This window comes from Crotalus tigris, unplaced genomic scaffold (assembly GCF_016545835.1).
Source record: "Crotalus tigris isolate CLP2741 ecotype Arizona unplaced genomic scaffold, ASM1654583v1 scf7180000023639.2272817, whole genome shotgun sequence".
In the NCBI taxonomy this organism is placed as follows: Eukaryota; Metazoa; Chordata; class Lepidosauria; order Squamata; family Viperidae; genus Crotalus; species Crotalus tigris.
The window spans coordinates 1,018,105-1,036,048 of NW_024100096.1; the positions used below are offsets into that span (position 1 = coordinate 1,018,105).

The window sequence follows — 17,944 nt, forward strand, 5'->3', positions numbered from 1 at the left end:
AGAATAGAATAGAATAGAATAGGAGCTGGAAGGGATCTTGGAGGTCTTCTAGTCCAGCCCCCTGCTCAAGCAGGAGAACCTATACTACCTCAGACAGATGAATGTCTAGTTTCTTCTTAAAAACTTTCAGTGATGGAGCGCCCACAATTTCTGGGAGTAAACTGTTCCACTGGTTGATTGTCCTCACTGTCAGGAAGTTTCTCCTTAATTCCAGGTTGCTTCTCTCTTTGATCAGTTTCCAACCATTGTTTCTCGTCCTGCCCTCTGGTGCTTTGGAGAATAGTTTGATGCCCTCTTCCTTGTGGCAGCCCCTCAGATACTGGAATACTGCTATCATGTCTCCCCTATTTCTTCTTTTCTTTAGACTAGCGAAACCCAAGTCCCGTAACCGTTCTTCATATGTTTTAGTCTCCAGGCCTTTGATAAATAAAAGTTACTTCTTTATAATCTTTTTTCTTTATTTTGATTTCCTTACTTTTGGCATTGGTCTGTCCTCCTTTCTTTTTTTCCTCTTTATTCATTCTAGGTATTAGTTCTTGTCAGTTTTTTTTTTTAAAAAATCTAATAAAGTTCATTTTTTTAAAAAAGAAAAGAAATATGGTGGTTTTGCAATGTTAAAGATGACAGGAAACATCGTCCATATAGAGAATTCCCTTTAAGCTGAATGGTAATTATTGATAATAGAAATTTTGAAAATTTGGTTGCTTTTTCTTGAACACGTAAAGAGAAATAGCTTGATATCTCTTGGGTGTGGATGATAAGTGCTTAAAGATAATTTTTCACCTGATTTAACTTCTTCCCAACCTGTTTAAAGTTATGGCCAGTACACCGTCAGATAATTAAACAGGTTTTAACAAACAAAAGTGTAAAGTTCTCACTTCTTTACAACTGTGTTGATAAAAAACAATTTTGTAACCAGAATCCAACTGAACTATGTAGATAGAGAGAACCGAGCTGAGGTGGTGCAGCAGTTAGAGTGCAGTACTGCAGGCCACTTTAGCTGACTGTGTTCAGCAGGTCAGCGGTTCAAATCTCACCGGCTCAAGGTTGACTCATCCTTCCATCCTACCGGGATAGGTAAAATGAGGACCCAGATTGTTGGGGGCAAAGTAAATATATATATACATTGCTTACTGGTGTACACCGCTTAGAGAGTGCTTGCACTTAAAGCGGTATATAAGTCTCATAAATAAATAAAAAACGTGTAGATATGTATTTTTTATGCATAAAATCACAACTATGCTCCTCAGGTTCTGTTAAAAAGGAATCAGTAGAAGTTATGTGCTCAGTGTTTGCAGTACAAACTGAACCAAAAGCTCACATTTGTCCTACACTGCTGGGATGTGGTGACAAGCTACTTGTCCAGTCAAGGTCAGAAGGAAAGCCAGGAGGTTTAGTCTGATAGGAATTGGTCTTTGCATACAATTGGAGAGAACAGGCTGGCACATGGGCTCTTAGGTCCCTAGCTTTGCAGCTTTCAAAGCAGGATTTTTTTTTAAAAAAAAAGTGCATATACTCCCACACATTGCAAAGAGACTTTTTCAAAGACTATTCATAGCCTTTGTATCAGCAGGTTTTTTTTCTGCTGGTGGAGATGATGAATGCATCAAATCTGAATGGTACTTTTGATGTCATCAAACATCAAAAACTAAATTGCTGGCATAGATTCTGAGGTGCTTTTGACCTTTTCCTGTACCAGAGTAACAGTATGTAGATTCAATGAATGGAACTCCATTAATTTTTAAAAGCAAATGGAATGTGAACTAAAATTTATTATTTCATTATTTGGTTTCTTTGTCCCTCCAAGCTGAAACAGCATTATATTTTGAATTTTTCGATTTGTAATCAGTAACTTGATATAATACACTAATTTGAAATATCTTGCTTTATATCAGGAAACTTGATAGACTATTATGACTGAGCAGGGATCAAATACCAATAACCCTAATCTAAAGCATATCACATTAGTATTTCTGTCAAGTTTAATGGAGTTTTTTTTTCCTAAAAGAGATTGTGAGAAAACATTGTTATTTATATTTCATTAGGTTCAGTCCGTATACTAAAAGTTACCGTGGTAATATTTTATACAGAAACTTGGTTTGTTTTCCTAAGCATCTCACACTTGGTTATTTTTTTTTACAAAATGGATTTGCGGTTTGTAGAAATATAATATAGATATATATATTTGATGCAATATTTCACATTACCTTGTATTTTTAAAATTAGATATGCAGAGCTTAGAAAAGCTTTTGAAGGATGCAGTAATACAGGGACAACCTCGAAGCCGAAGAGCATGGAAAAAAATTCTTATTCTAGTAGAGGGCATTTATAGGTATGTAAAATATAAAATTTCAACTGGGTATGCAGATTCTAGAAAATCCATATAAAATGCTCCAATATTGTGCATGCGTTAAGCACAGTAACCAGAAAGCCATAAATTATACTCTACAAACTGGATTTTTCTTAATTTATTTCTTCTATTGCTTGTATGATTCTGTTTTAAAATTTTTGTTTGCTTTGGGGAAATACTTGGATAGGGAACAGTTGGCATAATATTGGCATTATATTGGATCAGTTCATACAGTTTCAGGCATTACATGTACTCAGTTCTCATTAACATTCTTGTTCTTCCAGCATGGAAGGCTCTATTGTACGCTTGCCAGAAGTTGTTTCCTTAAAGAGAAAATACAAAGCCTACGTCTACTTGGACGAAGCCCACAGCATAGGTGCTGTTGGTCCTACAGGAAGAGGAGTTGTGGAATACTTTGGAATGGATCCTAATGATATTGATGTATTGATGGGAACATTCACAAAAAGTTTTGGAGCAGCTGGAGGTTATATTGCTGGCAAAAAGGTAACAGCAGCAATCATTGGCATTCAACAATATCCAAGCCATTATAAATGGCTCCATTACAAATTGAGTCAGGAAACAAGAGTGGCCTGAACTTTTGTAAATCCTAGTAATTTTCAAACGTTGCAAGAAGTTTCCCCTCTCAGCTGGGATGGGTTTGCAGTCCTCCACTTCATTGTGAAACTCTCCAAGCATCTTGAGATTGCATTGCCAAAAGCTGACAGCAAAATGGCCAATTTTTGGTAGCTCGGTTTTACCAATTTAAGAAAATTACAAGTAGTCTTCACTTAATTACATGAATTGGAACTGGAATTTTGATCACCGTCAGAAATGTAAGATGTCACATGACTATATCACTTAGGGATGGAAATTCTGGCACTTCTGGTTGTTGTTGTTAAACAAATCCTCAAGAGTTGTTAAGTGAGGAAATCATGTGGCCACCACTTGCAACCTCCTGCCAGTTTCCTCATTGCTTTTCTTTGTAGGAAGCTGGCAAGAAGGTCCCAAATTCAATCATGTGATCGTGAGAAGCTGCAACGTAATTCGAGATAGGTTCCAATCACTCTACTCGTGATGTTATGACAGTGGGGACATTGCAACCAACATAAGTCCAAGGACTAGTTTTAAGTTCAAAAGGTCACTGGAGGAGTGGTCATTAAGCAAGCACTACCACTAAAGGTTAGAGCAAATGTAATTCTCTGTGATACTTCATGCATCCATTTTCATCTTTGAACGTAGGAAAATAGTTTGAAATGATCTTGCTCTTCTTCTTTTTTTTTTTTTTGAAACACATTTTATTGGTTTTTTTAGTTCTTAAGACAAAGTGCTCAGGACACACCGTGGTTTTCACCACTAGATATCCTCAATAGATTAAAAAAAAATTTCCAGACACCATTTTTCCCCTTTTTTCTATCTTTTAAAATATGATGTGAAAAAAGAAATAATCTTCCAGCATAAAATAATAGTACAGCTCTTAAGAAAGAGTTTTTTTCTGTACCCCAAAGCAGATAAAAGCAAAATATAGTCTTTAAAATTTTATTCTATTCTTTTGTTTAACGCCTTTCTTTCTGAACATATAGAAGCTGCTTTTTCAAGACAGGGAAATAGTTCCAACAAAACTCTTACAGGCAAAAAAAAAAAAAAGTAAAATAGAGTGAAGAGAGGAGCCAAGAAAAAATCTCACCCGGGTTCACCACGGTGGTTCTCAATGCTTAGATGTTCTTTGACTTGCAATTTGGAGCAGCTGGGTGATCGGCCATTTTACTGGCCGATCTTCCTTCTGCGTCAGCCCTCAGAAATGGCTCGGACAGCTGGAGGAGCCACAGCTCCTCCACAGCCGAGCGAAGCCTTGTCGACAGAAGTCGCACTCTCCAGGGTGACTTTCAACCCACATAAGGGTCTACTGGCGGAGGGAAACTAGCCGACGAGGAGACGAGTCTCTTCGTGCGACTAGAGACACCGTGATTTGGACCCGGAAGTTGATCTTGCTTTTCTGATCAAGATATTCTTACGCAGTTCTTAAAGTTTTTAGGGGGTTGAGGGATCAACCCTCAACCAACCCACGCAAGCCCCCACTCCCGACCAGCAGTTCACCTACATCACTAACCTGATGTAACCTCCCTATCACAAGACCATCACAAGCCTCTCACTGATGACTCACACCTGACCCATCACAAGACACACCCACCCCTGAAGCCTCATAAACAGAAAAACACTGACACTGACATCCCCTAAACTCTGTTGAAGGTATTACCTAGCCTGGTAATGAAACGTTCGGAAACCAACCCACAAGCTCAGAGAAGGAACCTTCACCCTCATAAAGTCTAATGGTTAAACACAATATGCTATCTGTATCCAGCTCTCATATTCACTTCAAAACAATATAGGAATTGAAAGTTCAGAACGCTAACCTTACTATTTATGCAAAATACAATTTTCATTTATGTTTAGCTGTACATACCGTACTAGTTTGGCAAGTTCAGCAGGTAAACTAAAAGAGATGGTTCATATGTTGGTATGACTAATTAAACAGGACAATTTTCCTAGTAAGTTTTCAGGACACTTATATGCTTGCATTTTCATGATTAAATCTATCAAAGCATTTTGAAAGCGCTTGAGAACAATATGCAAATAGTTGCTATATTTTCAACTTACAACAGGCTTTGACAATTTTAATTAGAAAAACCTCGCTGTGTGGAATGAAATCCTGACAGAGCTAACTACACAGAAGACAGGTTTATTCTTACCATCCTTAGGAATTACTAAAAATCCCTGCATTCTATGTCATATGGGCACTCTGAAACCATTTGTCAGTCTTCAAAGGTGATTGAACTCTTAGCAGGGTGTAACCCAGTGGTGTCACAAATGGCTAGTATGAGTAGAATTTGGAGAGACAGAGATCCCCATCCCCAACAGAGGGAAAGAAGGCATTCTGAGTTTGGAGTACTGATTATGCTACACAACAGGAGTCTTCAAACTTGGCCCATTTATGACTTATGGACTTCAACTCCCAGAATTCCTCAGCCAGGCACGCTAGCTGAGGAATTCTGGGAATTGAAGTCCACAAGTCATAAAAGGGCCAAGTTTGAAGACCCCTGCTCCACAGCTTATCACTTGGGATGGTATCTATACACGTTGGCCCAGATAAAGATCTTTAGAGACAGTGCAGTAAGATATTCAAGGCTACGGATCAGCATTTATTTATTTTTTGTTTTGGACCAACCTCCCACCCCTACCCTACCCCCAAAAAACTCTTAAGAGCTGAGTAAGAATATCTTGATCAGAAGAGCAAGATCATTTCAAACTATTTTCCTACGTTGGCTGTGTGGTTGATTTGGATTCTGAGGAGTTTGTAGGCTGGTTGTAGGTCAGTGTGTCTGTTGATGGAATTGCTTGTGGAGTGCCAAACTTCGATGAACTCACGAGCGTGGCGGGTGGTAGCGTGGCTGATAATTTTAGTGTTGCTCCAATCGAACTGGTGTTGTTTGGTGTTGGTGTGGATAGAGATTAAGGATTTGGGATCGTGGCATTAATCTCTACCCACACCAACACCAAACAACACCAGTTCGATTGGAGCAATGCTAAAATCATCGGCCACGCTACCACCCACCATGCTTGTGAGTTGACCTACATTGTTGCTCTGGCCAAGTAGCACTATTTCATTCTTCTGGGTATATGATACACGTACTATTTTTGAATAAAATCAAGATAAGGCATTTTGTGTTTTTTCAAGATAATTTGGAAATACATTTTTCTTGCCATGTACTGATTTTGTTTCTTTATTTGTCTTAACTGTTAAACATGTTTGGAGAAAAATTCAATGATAAGGGGACAAAAATTTAATTGTCATGCGGTGATAAATTAAATCATGCCAGCTGCAATTTTATGCACAGGAAGAAGGCTATTTATCTCATTTGCCAAACTTTTATTCTAGCAGAAGAGGGTTTTTGATGACCAGACTGAAATATTGTTCTTTTGATTTAAGGAATTAGTGGACTACCTACGAATTCATTCACATAGTGCAATTTATGCCACATCTATGGCTCCTCCTGTAGCAGAACAAATTATAAGAGCAATGAAATGCGTCATGGGACTAGATGGGACAACACAAGGTAGGATATTTCACTAACCTGGTCTAATTTGTCTTGAAAATGAATGGAATTATCATCATAATAGCATGTACTGTAAACGTATTTGGTATCATGAATGAATGCAGCTGTATTTTTCTATGGTCCAAGTATGAGCAAGATGCTCATTTTCAGACCAAGATATCTGGCTCACATAATTCTCCTTGGAGGACGATGCGTGTTCTGCCTTGAAGGATGTTTCGTGCTTTACCTTGTCCCCTGCTCGTTCCGTGTTTTGTTATCTAATTTACATATTTAAATATACAGACAGTCCTTGATCTACAACTGTTCATTCAGTGACCATTTCAAGTTACAATGACACTAAACAAATGGCAATTACAACTGGTCTTTAGTCTTCCAATGCCCCCACCACCATCGTGATCTGGATGCTCGGCAGCTGGTTTATGCTTATGACTGATTGCAGCACTCCGCAATCCTGTGACCATCATTTGCTATCTTTTCTGCCAGGATTCCTAGAGAGTTAATGGGGAAGCCGGCAGAGAAGGTCATCAATTACTGAGATATATGTCTCCTGCCTGTGCACTCTCCCCCATCCCCTCTGCACTCACAGTGCAACAGCCATTCATAGACCCTGCTGATTCTCACACATCCTCCTCAACCTGATTTTTTTGTGCTGTCTTCAAGTTCCTCTTTCAGGGAAGGATGTTGGGGGGGGGGTTGTCACATTAGAGCTCCAGAGACCTCTGGAGGAAGGTTATTGGACCCATTAAATCTGGGTTCAGAGAAGGCCATAGTACTGGGACAGCTTTGACAATGACCCTCCTGGGAATGGTGCATCCATCCATCCTAGCTCTCTTTGATCTTTTAGTGGCTTCACATACTATCAATACATGGGATAATTCTGGACAGGCTCTAGGAATTAGAGGCGGGACACATAGTATTACGGTAGTTCTTTCTTCCTCCATGTTCAGCTCCTGTCAGTGTTAGCCGGAGGGGAGGAGTCTAGCCCTAGGCTCCTGCTAAGGTAGCATACCTCAAGGCTTTACTTCCCACATCTGCATGAAACCATTATGACATTTAAGTGTAAGTTGTATGAGGTGCCAGCATAGAACAATTACAGAAATAACACTCCAAAGATGCTTTTTCACGAGGCAACTGGACTTTCTTGTTTTTCTTTGAAGACGTTTTGCTTCTCATCCAAGAAGCTTCTTCAGCTCTGACTGGATGGTGGGGAATTTCCCACAATCCCTACCATCCAGTCAGAGCTGAAGAAGCTTCTTGGATGAGAAGCAAAACGTCTTCAAAGAAAAACAAGAAAGTCCAGTTGCCTCGTGAAAAAGCACCTTTGGGATAACTGTGACCTAGATGACTGAGAATCTCCATAGACATACAGAAGTAACATATTACCTCAGCAAACTGTCTTCTGTGAGCAGAATTATTGTACCATTTCTAAAGTGGCACCAAGCCATGGAAATTTAATTTATAGATAGAGTTTGCAATTGACATCATAAAAAATAAACCGATCAAAGTGTTTTTGTATATAAACATTCTTGCCAATGGAGGGCAATATTGTCCTGATTTTTCTAGTATCTCCCCAAGCTTGAGAAGTAAATTACAGGTCTTTATTTCAGCACTATTTTTGACACAAATGCTCTCCTATAACATCTGTGCTGTTACTGCATACTCATTGCAACAATGCATTGGCTCTAATTCACATTACAACACCAAGTGGTAAATTGTATAGTAACATTTTTTTTGTGCACAGGCATCTTTATTTGCTTAAATGCTAAGAATGTTTGAAATGTTTAGAATGTACCTGTTCCTTTTTGTTGTTTGAATAAGGTGTGGCTATATAATTAAAAAGTGCCTTATTTAGCATTGCAAGCATGGGGGAATAAGATTCCTAAATGTAAAAAGCTAGTTTGGAGGGGGGGAGGGGGGAGGCTGTACATCACCTTTTTCTAACAAATTCTTATATTTGCATTTTCCCTGACCCACAAGCAAATCTGCTCACCCTCCAACTGGCCAATGGGAAAATCAAAATAGCAACATTCCAACTGGTACTCTTTTCTTACATGTTCATCACCGCTCAGATAATTTGGTTGTGATGTGGAGATGCAACTATAGTGTCTCAACTTCAAGGAAGAAGGGGGGTATTGAGGATCTGGGAGGCAAATGAAAAACAACTGCACCACAGTCCCAAAGAAAATACTGCAAAGGGATATTTAAAGTGTTTCTTTGGGCTTCTTCTCAAAGTTAATCACTTTAGCTCAGCTCAGCTTATGAAGAATTCTGCAAACTTCATAGGAATAACAAAATAACCGAGTTGGAAGGGACCTTGGAAATCTTCTAGTCAAATCCCCTGCTTGGGCATGAAGCCCTACACCCTATATCAGTGGTGGTGAACCTCTGGCATGCGTGCCAGAGGCGGCACTCAGAGCCCTCTCTGTGGGCACGCACGCCATGCCCCGGAGATGGCAACCGTCCTTCTTCAACCAGCTGCCTGCTAACTCGCCGAGGTCCCATGTGGTTGGATGTATGCCAGCACAGCTGGTTTCCCTCCCCCCTGTCCCATCCCTCCTGGCCTCACACACTCTCCTTTTCCTGGTTACGACCCACTGTATAGTCTCCTCAACTGTCGGCCGGCCTTCCAGCTCAGGCAGCTTCTCTGAACTGCTGGTAGTGGGCTGCAGCGCACCAGAGTGCGCCGGTTGAGGGGCCAGTAGGCTGTGGTTGCTGACGGACACTGTCGGCCCCATGTGCTCGCTGGCCTCTGTGTGCGGGGGTCAATGGTGTCAGGCAGCAGCCACCCCGGCCCCTGCCTAGCCTTGCCCTGCGACAATGGCACCCCGGCCCTGCCTCGCCTCACCCTGGAGGGCAAGCGTCCTGCCCACAGCCCCACCTGCCAGAGACCCCCTGGATCTCCCCCAACCCTGCCTGGCTTCCACAAGCATCCCTCCCCATAAGCAACATTGAGGTGACCACACCCACCTTGGCCACACCCACCCAGTCTGCCATGACCACCACAGCCACGCCCACCCACTGGGCCATGCCCACCTGGCACCCGGCGATAAATAAGTGGGTTTTGGGTTGCAGTTTGGGCACTCGGTCTCTAAAAGGTTCACCATCACTGCCCTATATATTGTGCAGAGGGGAGCATCGCCCCTCTGTTGGATCAGATCAGCTTTTGCATATGGATGGAGCCCAGACTAGAGCAACTCTTCTTGATAAGTATTTTGTTTGTTGTTTTCTGGGCAACCTTTCTGGAAATGATTGGCCATTGCTTTCTCCCTAGGGCTAAGAGAGAGTGACTGGCTCAAAGTCACCCAACTGACTTTGTGTGTAAGACAGGGCTAGAACTCACAATCTTCCATTTATAGGTTGATGCCTTTAACCACTATACTAAATTGACTTTTTCTTTTAATGTCGCTTTTATTAAATGTGAGGGCCACCTTACAATGAAGAAGAGAAACGTTTCAATTGGTCTTGCTCTCATTTGCTGTTATCAATAATATTTGGTTTAATGGTGAGACCAGAAGTTTATTTAATCTCTGGCACACTAGAGGCTTAAATTCTGCCAAACCAGTTTTTATATAAAAAAAATTCTGTTGTAAATATAATATGCATGTTATCAAGGCAGAGCACATGTTCTCAGTTTATTTCTTAACATTTAGACAACACTCAATACTTTTCAGATTTTGTCTGGCTCACTTTTGATTTCTTTAAAACTAAGGATCTTTGTCACAGATAACTAAGATGGACAAAAAGTTCTTGCTTTGGCCTACTACATGTTTTCATGATGTTCATGAAATAGACTCAGAGCCCATAAACACCCACCTACCAAGTTCAATAGTGCATCATCTTGGGAACAAATTATTTGCTTATTAGATTTTTACTTGACAGACTGTGTCTGTCTCTTTCTGTATCTGTCTCAGATTTGGAAGAGTTACGTTCCCTGATTCTCCTCATTGACTGCATCATATGTCAAGTGCCAGGCTTTATCCAGATATGGGGAAAAAAATGTCTGTCTGGAAGTCTCTTTGCATCCAGTTAACAGCTAAATGCAGAAGCTTCATAAAAAATCTGTTTTATTACAGGCAAGATATCATATTTATGCAGAATATCTGCCTATCGCAGAGCACAAGAATCTACAAAGTATATACACACATATTTATTTAAAACATTTTTATAGCCACCCCTCTTATAACCAACTCTGGGCAGCTCACAATCAAAAGTTAAAACAGCATAAAAACCATATTAAATCTATAAAAAGTAAACACATTGAAAACAAAAACCTGGCATCAAAGTCAAACTTCTGACGTACAGTCACTTCATTTTATCCCAGGGCTTTGGGAGTAAAAGCCAGGTGTTCATAACTTTACAGAAGGCTAGGGAGGCCTGCCACGGGATGTGTCTTCCATAGGTCAAGGGCTGCTTCAGGAACAGCACATTTCCTAATTCCCATAAGATGAGGAATTAGGGGAAGGAACTAGGAGCATGCACACCCCATTTGCTCTGATAGGATGGTTAGATGTTCTTAGAGAAATTGGTCCCACAGATAACCTGACCCTGTGCCAGGTAAGGTTTTAATGGTGATGAGCAGCACTTTGCATTGTACCCAGAAAGAATCTGGGAGCCAGTGCACGGACAAACCTCCCCCCCCCAAATAACTGTGCATGCTGCTGTATTCTGGACCAGTTGATGTTTCAGTTGGTGTTCAAGCCATGTAGGACTTAGTAGCCCATTTATTAAAGGCCATTGAAGGAACACGAAGAAGCCAGCAAGCCAGCTCTCTTCCAAGGAAAAGTATAGAGCAGGGGTGTCAAACGGCCGGCCCACGGGCCGGATGCATCATAGCGAAACCATGCCCACCCCATTGTCGGCAATGGCAAAAAAGTCATTATACGTCACGACACGTCACATGATGTGAGTTTGACACCCCTGGTATAGAGGATCAAATTAGCCTTTGCCTAGAATTGCTGCTACACCTGCAGTCGAATGCACTTTCATTTTCTTGCTCACCAAGTGTTTTCATAAAGGACGGTTTCCTAACAGACTCCACTCAAAAATCAATGAAAAGTTTAAGGTATGTGTTGGAATCACAACAGAATTTATCTTTCTTCCTCTAATAGAAAGAACAGGCTTTTAAACTGTAGGTAAATATCGAGACATATTTATTTCTTCTAGTGACTTTGCATGAAGCTGCATAAGCCATCTGTTTATAGGTACCAAGAAAGAATGGGGGGGGGTGTTTCAACTCAGCTGAGATGCTGGCAAGATCTGAAGGTGGCAGATAAAGAATGAAAATAATCAGCTGGATTAAATTCTTAGAAGACTAAAGAAAATATGAGTTTTCATTTTGCAACTGGGGTTAAATTCATATTATTGTGGCAGGGGGATGATATTTCTTCTTCTTAGTCACCCCATTCAGCCACATGGGGAAAAATATTTTAGGTCAGAACAGTTTATCTCAAACCAATCAGAAGAAAAGATAGAGATTTTATTTAAAACTTTTTTTCCCCATTTAAATGGCCTTTTTCTAATAGGAATTAAACTTTAACAGGAACTATATTTTTGTAAGATGCTTTCTCTGTGCCACTCCCCCATATATAATTCAGAGTTAGTGCCCATCCATAGGAAAAGCTTACTCTTAACTTTTTAAATAGCTATATTTATAGTAATTATACACATACAAATACTTCTTGAGTTTATCAATCCAGAATATATTCTTATGGATTCTGAATGCTTTGTGTGTTACTCACCACATCTGTCTTAACAATTTACTGTCATACCTGTATCAGTAGAAAGTATATTTGAAATATAAGAATATAGTGCCATCTCTAGGTCATGGGTAAAGCATGTCCTTCTTACATCAGCACAGGCTCTCAAAGACATGCAGTTCAACCTTAGTGGTTTTTGTTTGCACATCCTTTGGGTTTCATCATCACCCATTAAAAAGATAGAGGGAATACAGTCCTGAATTTAAAGGATTTAAGTGCCTTCCCATTGCCCAAAGGAATATAGGCAGAAATTCTTAAATCTCTATTGCCATATTCTCAGGAAAACTAAAGTCACTCATTTCAAAAATATATTTGGGAAAGGAAGAGGTATGGAGGCAATAATGAGTCTTTCCTTTGACTTTGAACCAGATGTGCTCTTTAGAATACTAAGAAATTAAAACCTAAGTATCCCAGCTACAGCTTGAACTTGTAAAAGTGACACATTGAAACCTGCTTCAGGCAAAACACACTCACCATTTCGGCTTCATGTCATCCCCTTGCTAAGTTACCTTGATTTAATGTTGAGCAGCATCTGGCTGCGAGTCTGTAATTGTGTTCAAGCCTTGAGGTTTTTCCAAAGTACCTATCACTGTAATATCTGTTCTTGTGTGTTAAAATAGCTCAGCAAAACATGTATATGGGGGTGGGGAAGGCTTTCAGTTAAGTGTGTGTGGTCTCTGACCGCAAAACACACAAACAAAAATGAGATGAAAGTGGCAAGGCTGAGGAAGGAGCAACTTACATCCTTTTTAGGTTCAGAAGTTCCTCTTTCCTTCTTTGCTTGCTTTTCAAACACCCACATTATCCCTTCATAATTCCTTCATGTCTGCTCACAATGATATTGGTGTAAGAAAGGATAGAGTGTGTTTGGTTTATGTCTCAAATAGACAAAAGACTTCCTAGAATGTTTTTCCATAAAAATGTAACATTTTTCAGGAATGTCATTTCAGATTTCTGCTCTTTGCTATGCTTTTTTGCTCTCTAGCAGAGATTTTTGGCATATATGCAAAGAACGGCCTAAGGAAAATCCAAATATTCTTAAATTCAGTCAAGGCCATGGCAATAACATAATTCATTTAAAATGAAGCATAATCTTATAATAATCAGCAATATGGAACCAGAGAATTGCAGATAGTCCTTGACGTATGACCATTTGTTCAGTGACTGTTCAGAATTACAATACTTAAATGACCCATGATTCTCAGTTAACAACAAGAACAGGAAGTGCTGGAATTGTGATTGTTAAAGTGATGTGGTCATGTAACTACTTTCTTTACAACCATATCACTTCATGACCAAAGTTCCAGTCGTAGTCATAAGTTGAAAACTGTGTGTAAAAGTTTTTTTTAAAATGTATTCATTCATTCATTCATTCATTCATTCATTCATTAAATTTATTTCTGCCCATCTCATATCGAAACAACTCTGCACTATAACACAGATAGTTTTCAAATCCCACGAGAATAGAAAAAGTTTACGTGCCAAAACTATACTAAGGTAGATAACAGACATCTTAGGAAATTGTTTAACCAAGGAGAAGAGTATTGCTGAAAATATGGATTTCTCCTTTATGGATTACTGCCTTGTCGTGGTGAAGGGGCTTGCGTAACTCAATGAAGCTATAAGCTATGCCATGCAGGGCCACCCAAGACGGACAGGTTATAGCAGAGAGTTCTGACAAAATATGATCCACTGGAGAAGGAAATGACAAACCACTCCAGTATCTTTGCCATGAAAACTCCATGGACAGTACTAAAAGGAAAAAAGATATGACGCTGGAAGATGAGCCCCTCAGGTTGGAAGGTGTCCAATATGCTACTGGGGAAGAGCAGAGGGCTGGTACTAGTAGCGCCAGAAAGAATGAAGCCACTGGGCCAAAGCCGAAAGGACGCTCAGCTGTGGATATATCTGGTAGTGAAAGGAAAGTCCGATGCTGTAAAGATTTTTTCTCCATAGGAACCTGGAATGTAAGATCCATGAATCAAGGCAAGCTAGACGTAGTCAAAAAAGAGATGACAAGACTGAACATCGACATCTTAGGAATCAGCGAACTAAAATGGACAGGAATGGGTGAATTTAACTCAGATGACCATCAGGTATACTACTGTGGGCAAGAATCCCTCAGAAGAAATGGAGTAGCCTTCATAGTCAATAAAAGAATAGGAAAAGCAATACTGGGATACAATCCCCAAAATGACAGAATGATCTCAATTCGAATCCAAGGCAAACCATTCAATATCACAGTAGTCCAAATCTATGCCCCAACCACTGGTGCTGAAGAGGATGAAATTGACCGGTTCTATGAAGCCCTACAGCACCTTATAGAATTAACACCAAAAAATGATGTCCTTATCATCATGGGGGATTGGAATGCTAAGGTAGGAAGCCAAAAGATAACCGGAATAACAGGCAAGTTTGGCCTTGGAGTACAAAATGAAGCAGGGCACAGGCTAATAGAATTTTGTCAAGAGAATACGATGGTCATAACAAACACTCTTTTCCAACAACCCAAGAGACGGCTCTACACATGGACATCACCAGACGGTCAACATAGAAATCAGATTGACTATGTGCTCTGCAGCCAAAGATGGAGAAGCTCTATACAGTCAGTAAAAACAAGACCAGGAGCTGACTGTGGCTCAGATCATGAGCTTCTTGTTGCAAAATTTAGGCTTAAATTGAAAAAAGTAGGGAAAAGCACTAGGCCACTCAGGTATGAACTAAATCATATTCCTGATGAATATACAGTAGAGGTGACAAATAGATTTAAGGAATGGATCTGATAGACAGAGTGCCTGAAGAACTATGGATGGAAGTTCGCAACATTGTACAAGAGGTAGCAACTAAAACCATCCCAAAGAAAAAGAAATGCAAGAAAGCAAAATGGCTGTCTGAGGAAGCTTTGCAAATAGCTGAGGAAAGAAGGGAAGCGAAAGGCAAAGGAGAAAGAGAAAGATACACCCAATTGAATGCAGAATTCCAGAGAGTAGCTAGAAGAGATAAGAATGCCTTCTTAAATGAACAGTGCAAAGAAATAGAAGAAAACAACAGAATAGGGAGGACCAGAGATCTCTTCAAGAAAATTGGAGATATGAAGGGAACGTTTCATGCAAAGATGGGCATGATAAAGGACCAAAATGGCAGGGACCTAACAGAGGCAGAAGAGATTAAGAAGAGATGGCAAAACTACACAGAAGAACTATACAAGAATGAGCTTAACATCCCAGATAACCACAATGAGATGGTCACTGACCTCGAACCAGACATCCTAGAATGTGAAGTGAAATGGGCCTTAGAAAATCTGAGCAACAACAAAGCTAGTGGAGGTGACAGTATTCCAGCTGAGCTATTCAAAATCTTAAAAGACGATGCAGTAAAAGTGCTACACTCAATTTGCCAGCAAATTTGGAAAACTCAACAGTGGCCACAGGATTGGAAAAGGTCAGTTTACATTCCAATTCCAAAGAAAGGCAATGCCAAAGAATGTTCAAACTATCGCACCATTGCACTCATTTCACATGCTAGTAAAGTTATGCTTAAAATCCTACAAGCTAGACTCCAGCAGTATGTGGATCGAGAACTACCAGAAGTACAGGCAGGATTTCGAAGAGGCAGAGGAACTAGAGATCAAATTGCCAACATACGCTGGATCATGGAGAAAGCTAGGGAGTTCCAGAAAAACATCTACTTCTGCTTCATTGACTATGCAAAAGCCTTTGATTGTGTGGATCACAACAAATTGTGGCAAGTTCTTAAAGAGATGGGAGTACCAGACCATCTCATTTGTCTCTTGAGAAACCTATATGCGGGTCAAGAAGCAACAGTGAGAACCGAACACGGAACCACTGATTGGTTCAAAATTGGAAAAGGAGTCCGGCAAGGCTGTATACTGTCGCCCTGCCTATTTAACTTATATGCAGAGCACATCATGAGAAAGGCAGGGCTAGATGAATCAAAAGTTGGAATTAAGATTGCCGGGAGAAATATCAACAACCTAAGATATGCAGATGATACCACTCTAATGGCAGAAAGTGAAGAGGAACTAAAGAGCCTCTTGATGCGGGTGACGAAGGAGAGTGCAAAAGTTGGCTTGAAACTCAACATTAAGAAAACCAAAATCATGGCATCCGGCCCTCTCAATTCCTGGCAAATAGATGGGGAAGAAATGGAGGTAGTGACAGATTTTATTTTTCTGGGCTCCAAGATCACCTCAGATGGGGACTGCAGCCAAGAAATTAAAAGACGCTTGCTCCTGGGGAGGAAAGCTATGGCAAATCTAGGCAGCATTCTAAAAAGCAGAGACATCACCCTGCCAACAAAAGTGCGTATAGTCCAGGCCATGGTTTTCCAGTTGCAATGTATGGCTGTGAAAGTTGGACCATAAGAAAGGCTGAGCGCAAAAGAATTGAGGCCTTTGAACTATGGCTGGAGAAGACTCCTGCGAGTCCCTTGGACTGCAAGGCGTTCAAACTGGTCAGTCCTAGAAGAGATCAACCCCAACTGCTCTTTAGAAGGCCAGATCCTGAAGTTGAAACTCAAGTACTTTGGCCACCTAATGAGAAGGAAGGATTCACTGGAGAAGAGCCTAATGCTGGGAAAGATTGAGGGCAATAGAAGAAGGGGACGACAGAGAATGAGATGGCTGGATGGAGTCACTGAAGCAGTAGGCGTGAATTTAAATGGACTCCAGAAGATGGTAAAGGACAGGAAGACCCGGAGGAACGTTGTCCATGGGTCACGATGGGTCGGACACGACTTCGCAGTTAACAACAATAACAACAACAACATCTGATGTTTTATCTTGGTCATAGATGTTTCTTGAATGATTATTCATTCTTAAAGGAGGAGCCTGAGTGAAATGCATCAGAGTTGGGAGCTTTGAAATTGAAGGTGGAGGGAAGGAGGAAGGAAGTAAGATGGAAGGTTGAAGTATGTTTGGTTGACAACATAAAGGCATCTCACGCTGGATAACTGTATACAGCCTGCATATTAATATTACTCTCTAATGTCATTACAATTAAAGCACATATTAAAGCCATGAAATAGGAATAAGGCATTATTAAACTTGTGGCAGACATATTGCAAGGTTCTTTGAGATACTGATTTTTAAATGCTTAGATAGGTTACTTCAAAAAAATAGTCTGTTCTGAACGACAACAAAAATTAATTAAATAAACATAAGTTAAGCTTAATTATATTAAATCCCACTTCTTTAATGAGATCTTCTCCAAAAGAGATCTTCTTCTCTTTTTTCCACCCTACTCTCCTCCATTGATAGAAGTGCCAATGTCCTTCTTGCTATTTGGGAATATGTAACACAAAGGAGCCACCTTACTGGTGAATTGATCACAATAGGTGGAAAATTGTTGCAGAATAAATGGGGTGACATCACACATAACAGTGGAACTAGAGCTTTCCATTTCCCTTTGATCATTTAAAAATTGGGCAAATATATCTCAGAGTTTATGCCACAATTTTTCATTTGTTTCCTCAAAGGGCTAATATCCACGTTTCTAGGTATTATTATCTGAGAAATAATATATAATCTGAAAACTTCAGGCATCATTAAATGTCTACCCTACAGCTAGTATCTAAGATAAAAAAAATTCCCTCCTATGAAAGGGTTAGAATTAAGTTATATGCAGTTTCATTCTACTGCAGTGGACTTAGACCTAAGTGCCACATAAGATTTAATCCATTATCTTGAGGGCAACAATATTGTAGTC

General features: G+C 40.1%; 1 protein-coding gene across 3 annotated transcripts in view; it reads left to right on the forward strand.

Annotated features, from left to right (window-relative positions):
• SPTLC3 (serine palmitoyltransferase long chain base subunit 3) overlaps positions 1-17,944 on the forward strand; it is a 112,178-nt gene that overhangs the window by 76,898 nt on the left and 17,336 nt on the right. For all 3 annotated transcript variants that reach the window (XM_039320474.1, XM_039320473.1, XM_039320475.1), the window contains 3 exons: positions 2,227-2,332; positions 2,635-2,854; positions 6,336-6,462. In XM_039320474.1, the coding sequence (XP_039176408.1) occupies positions 2,227-2,332; positions 2,635-2,854; positions 6,336-6,462 (453 nt within the window). The remainder of the gene's footprint in view (positions 1-2,226; positions 2,333-2,634; positions 2,855-6,335; positions 6,463-17,944) is intronic.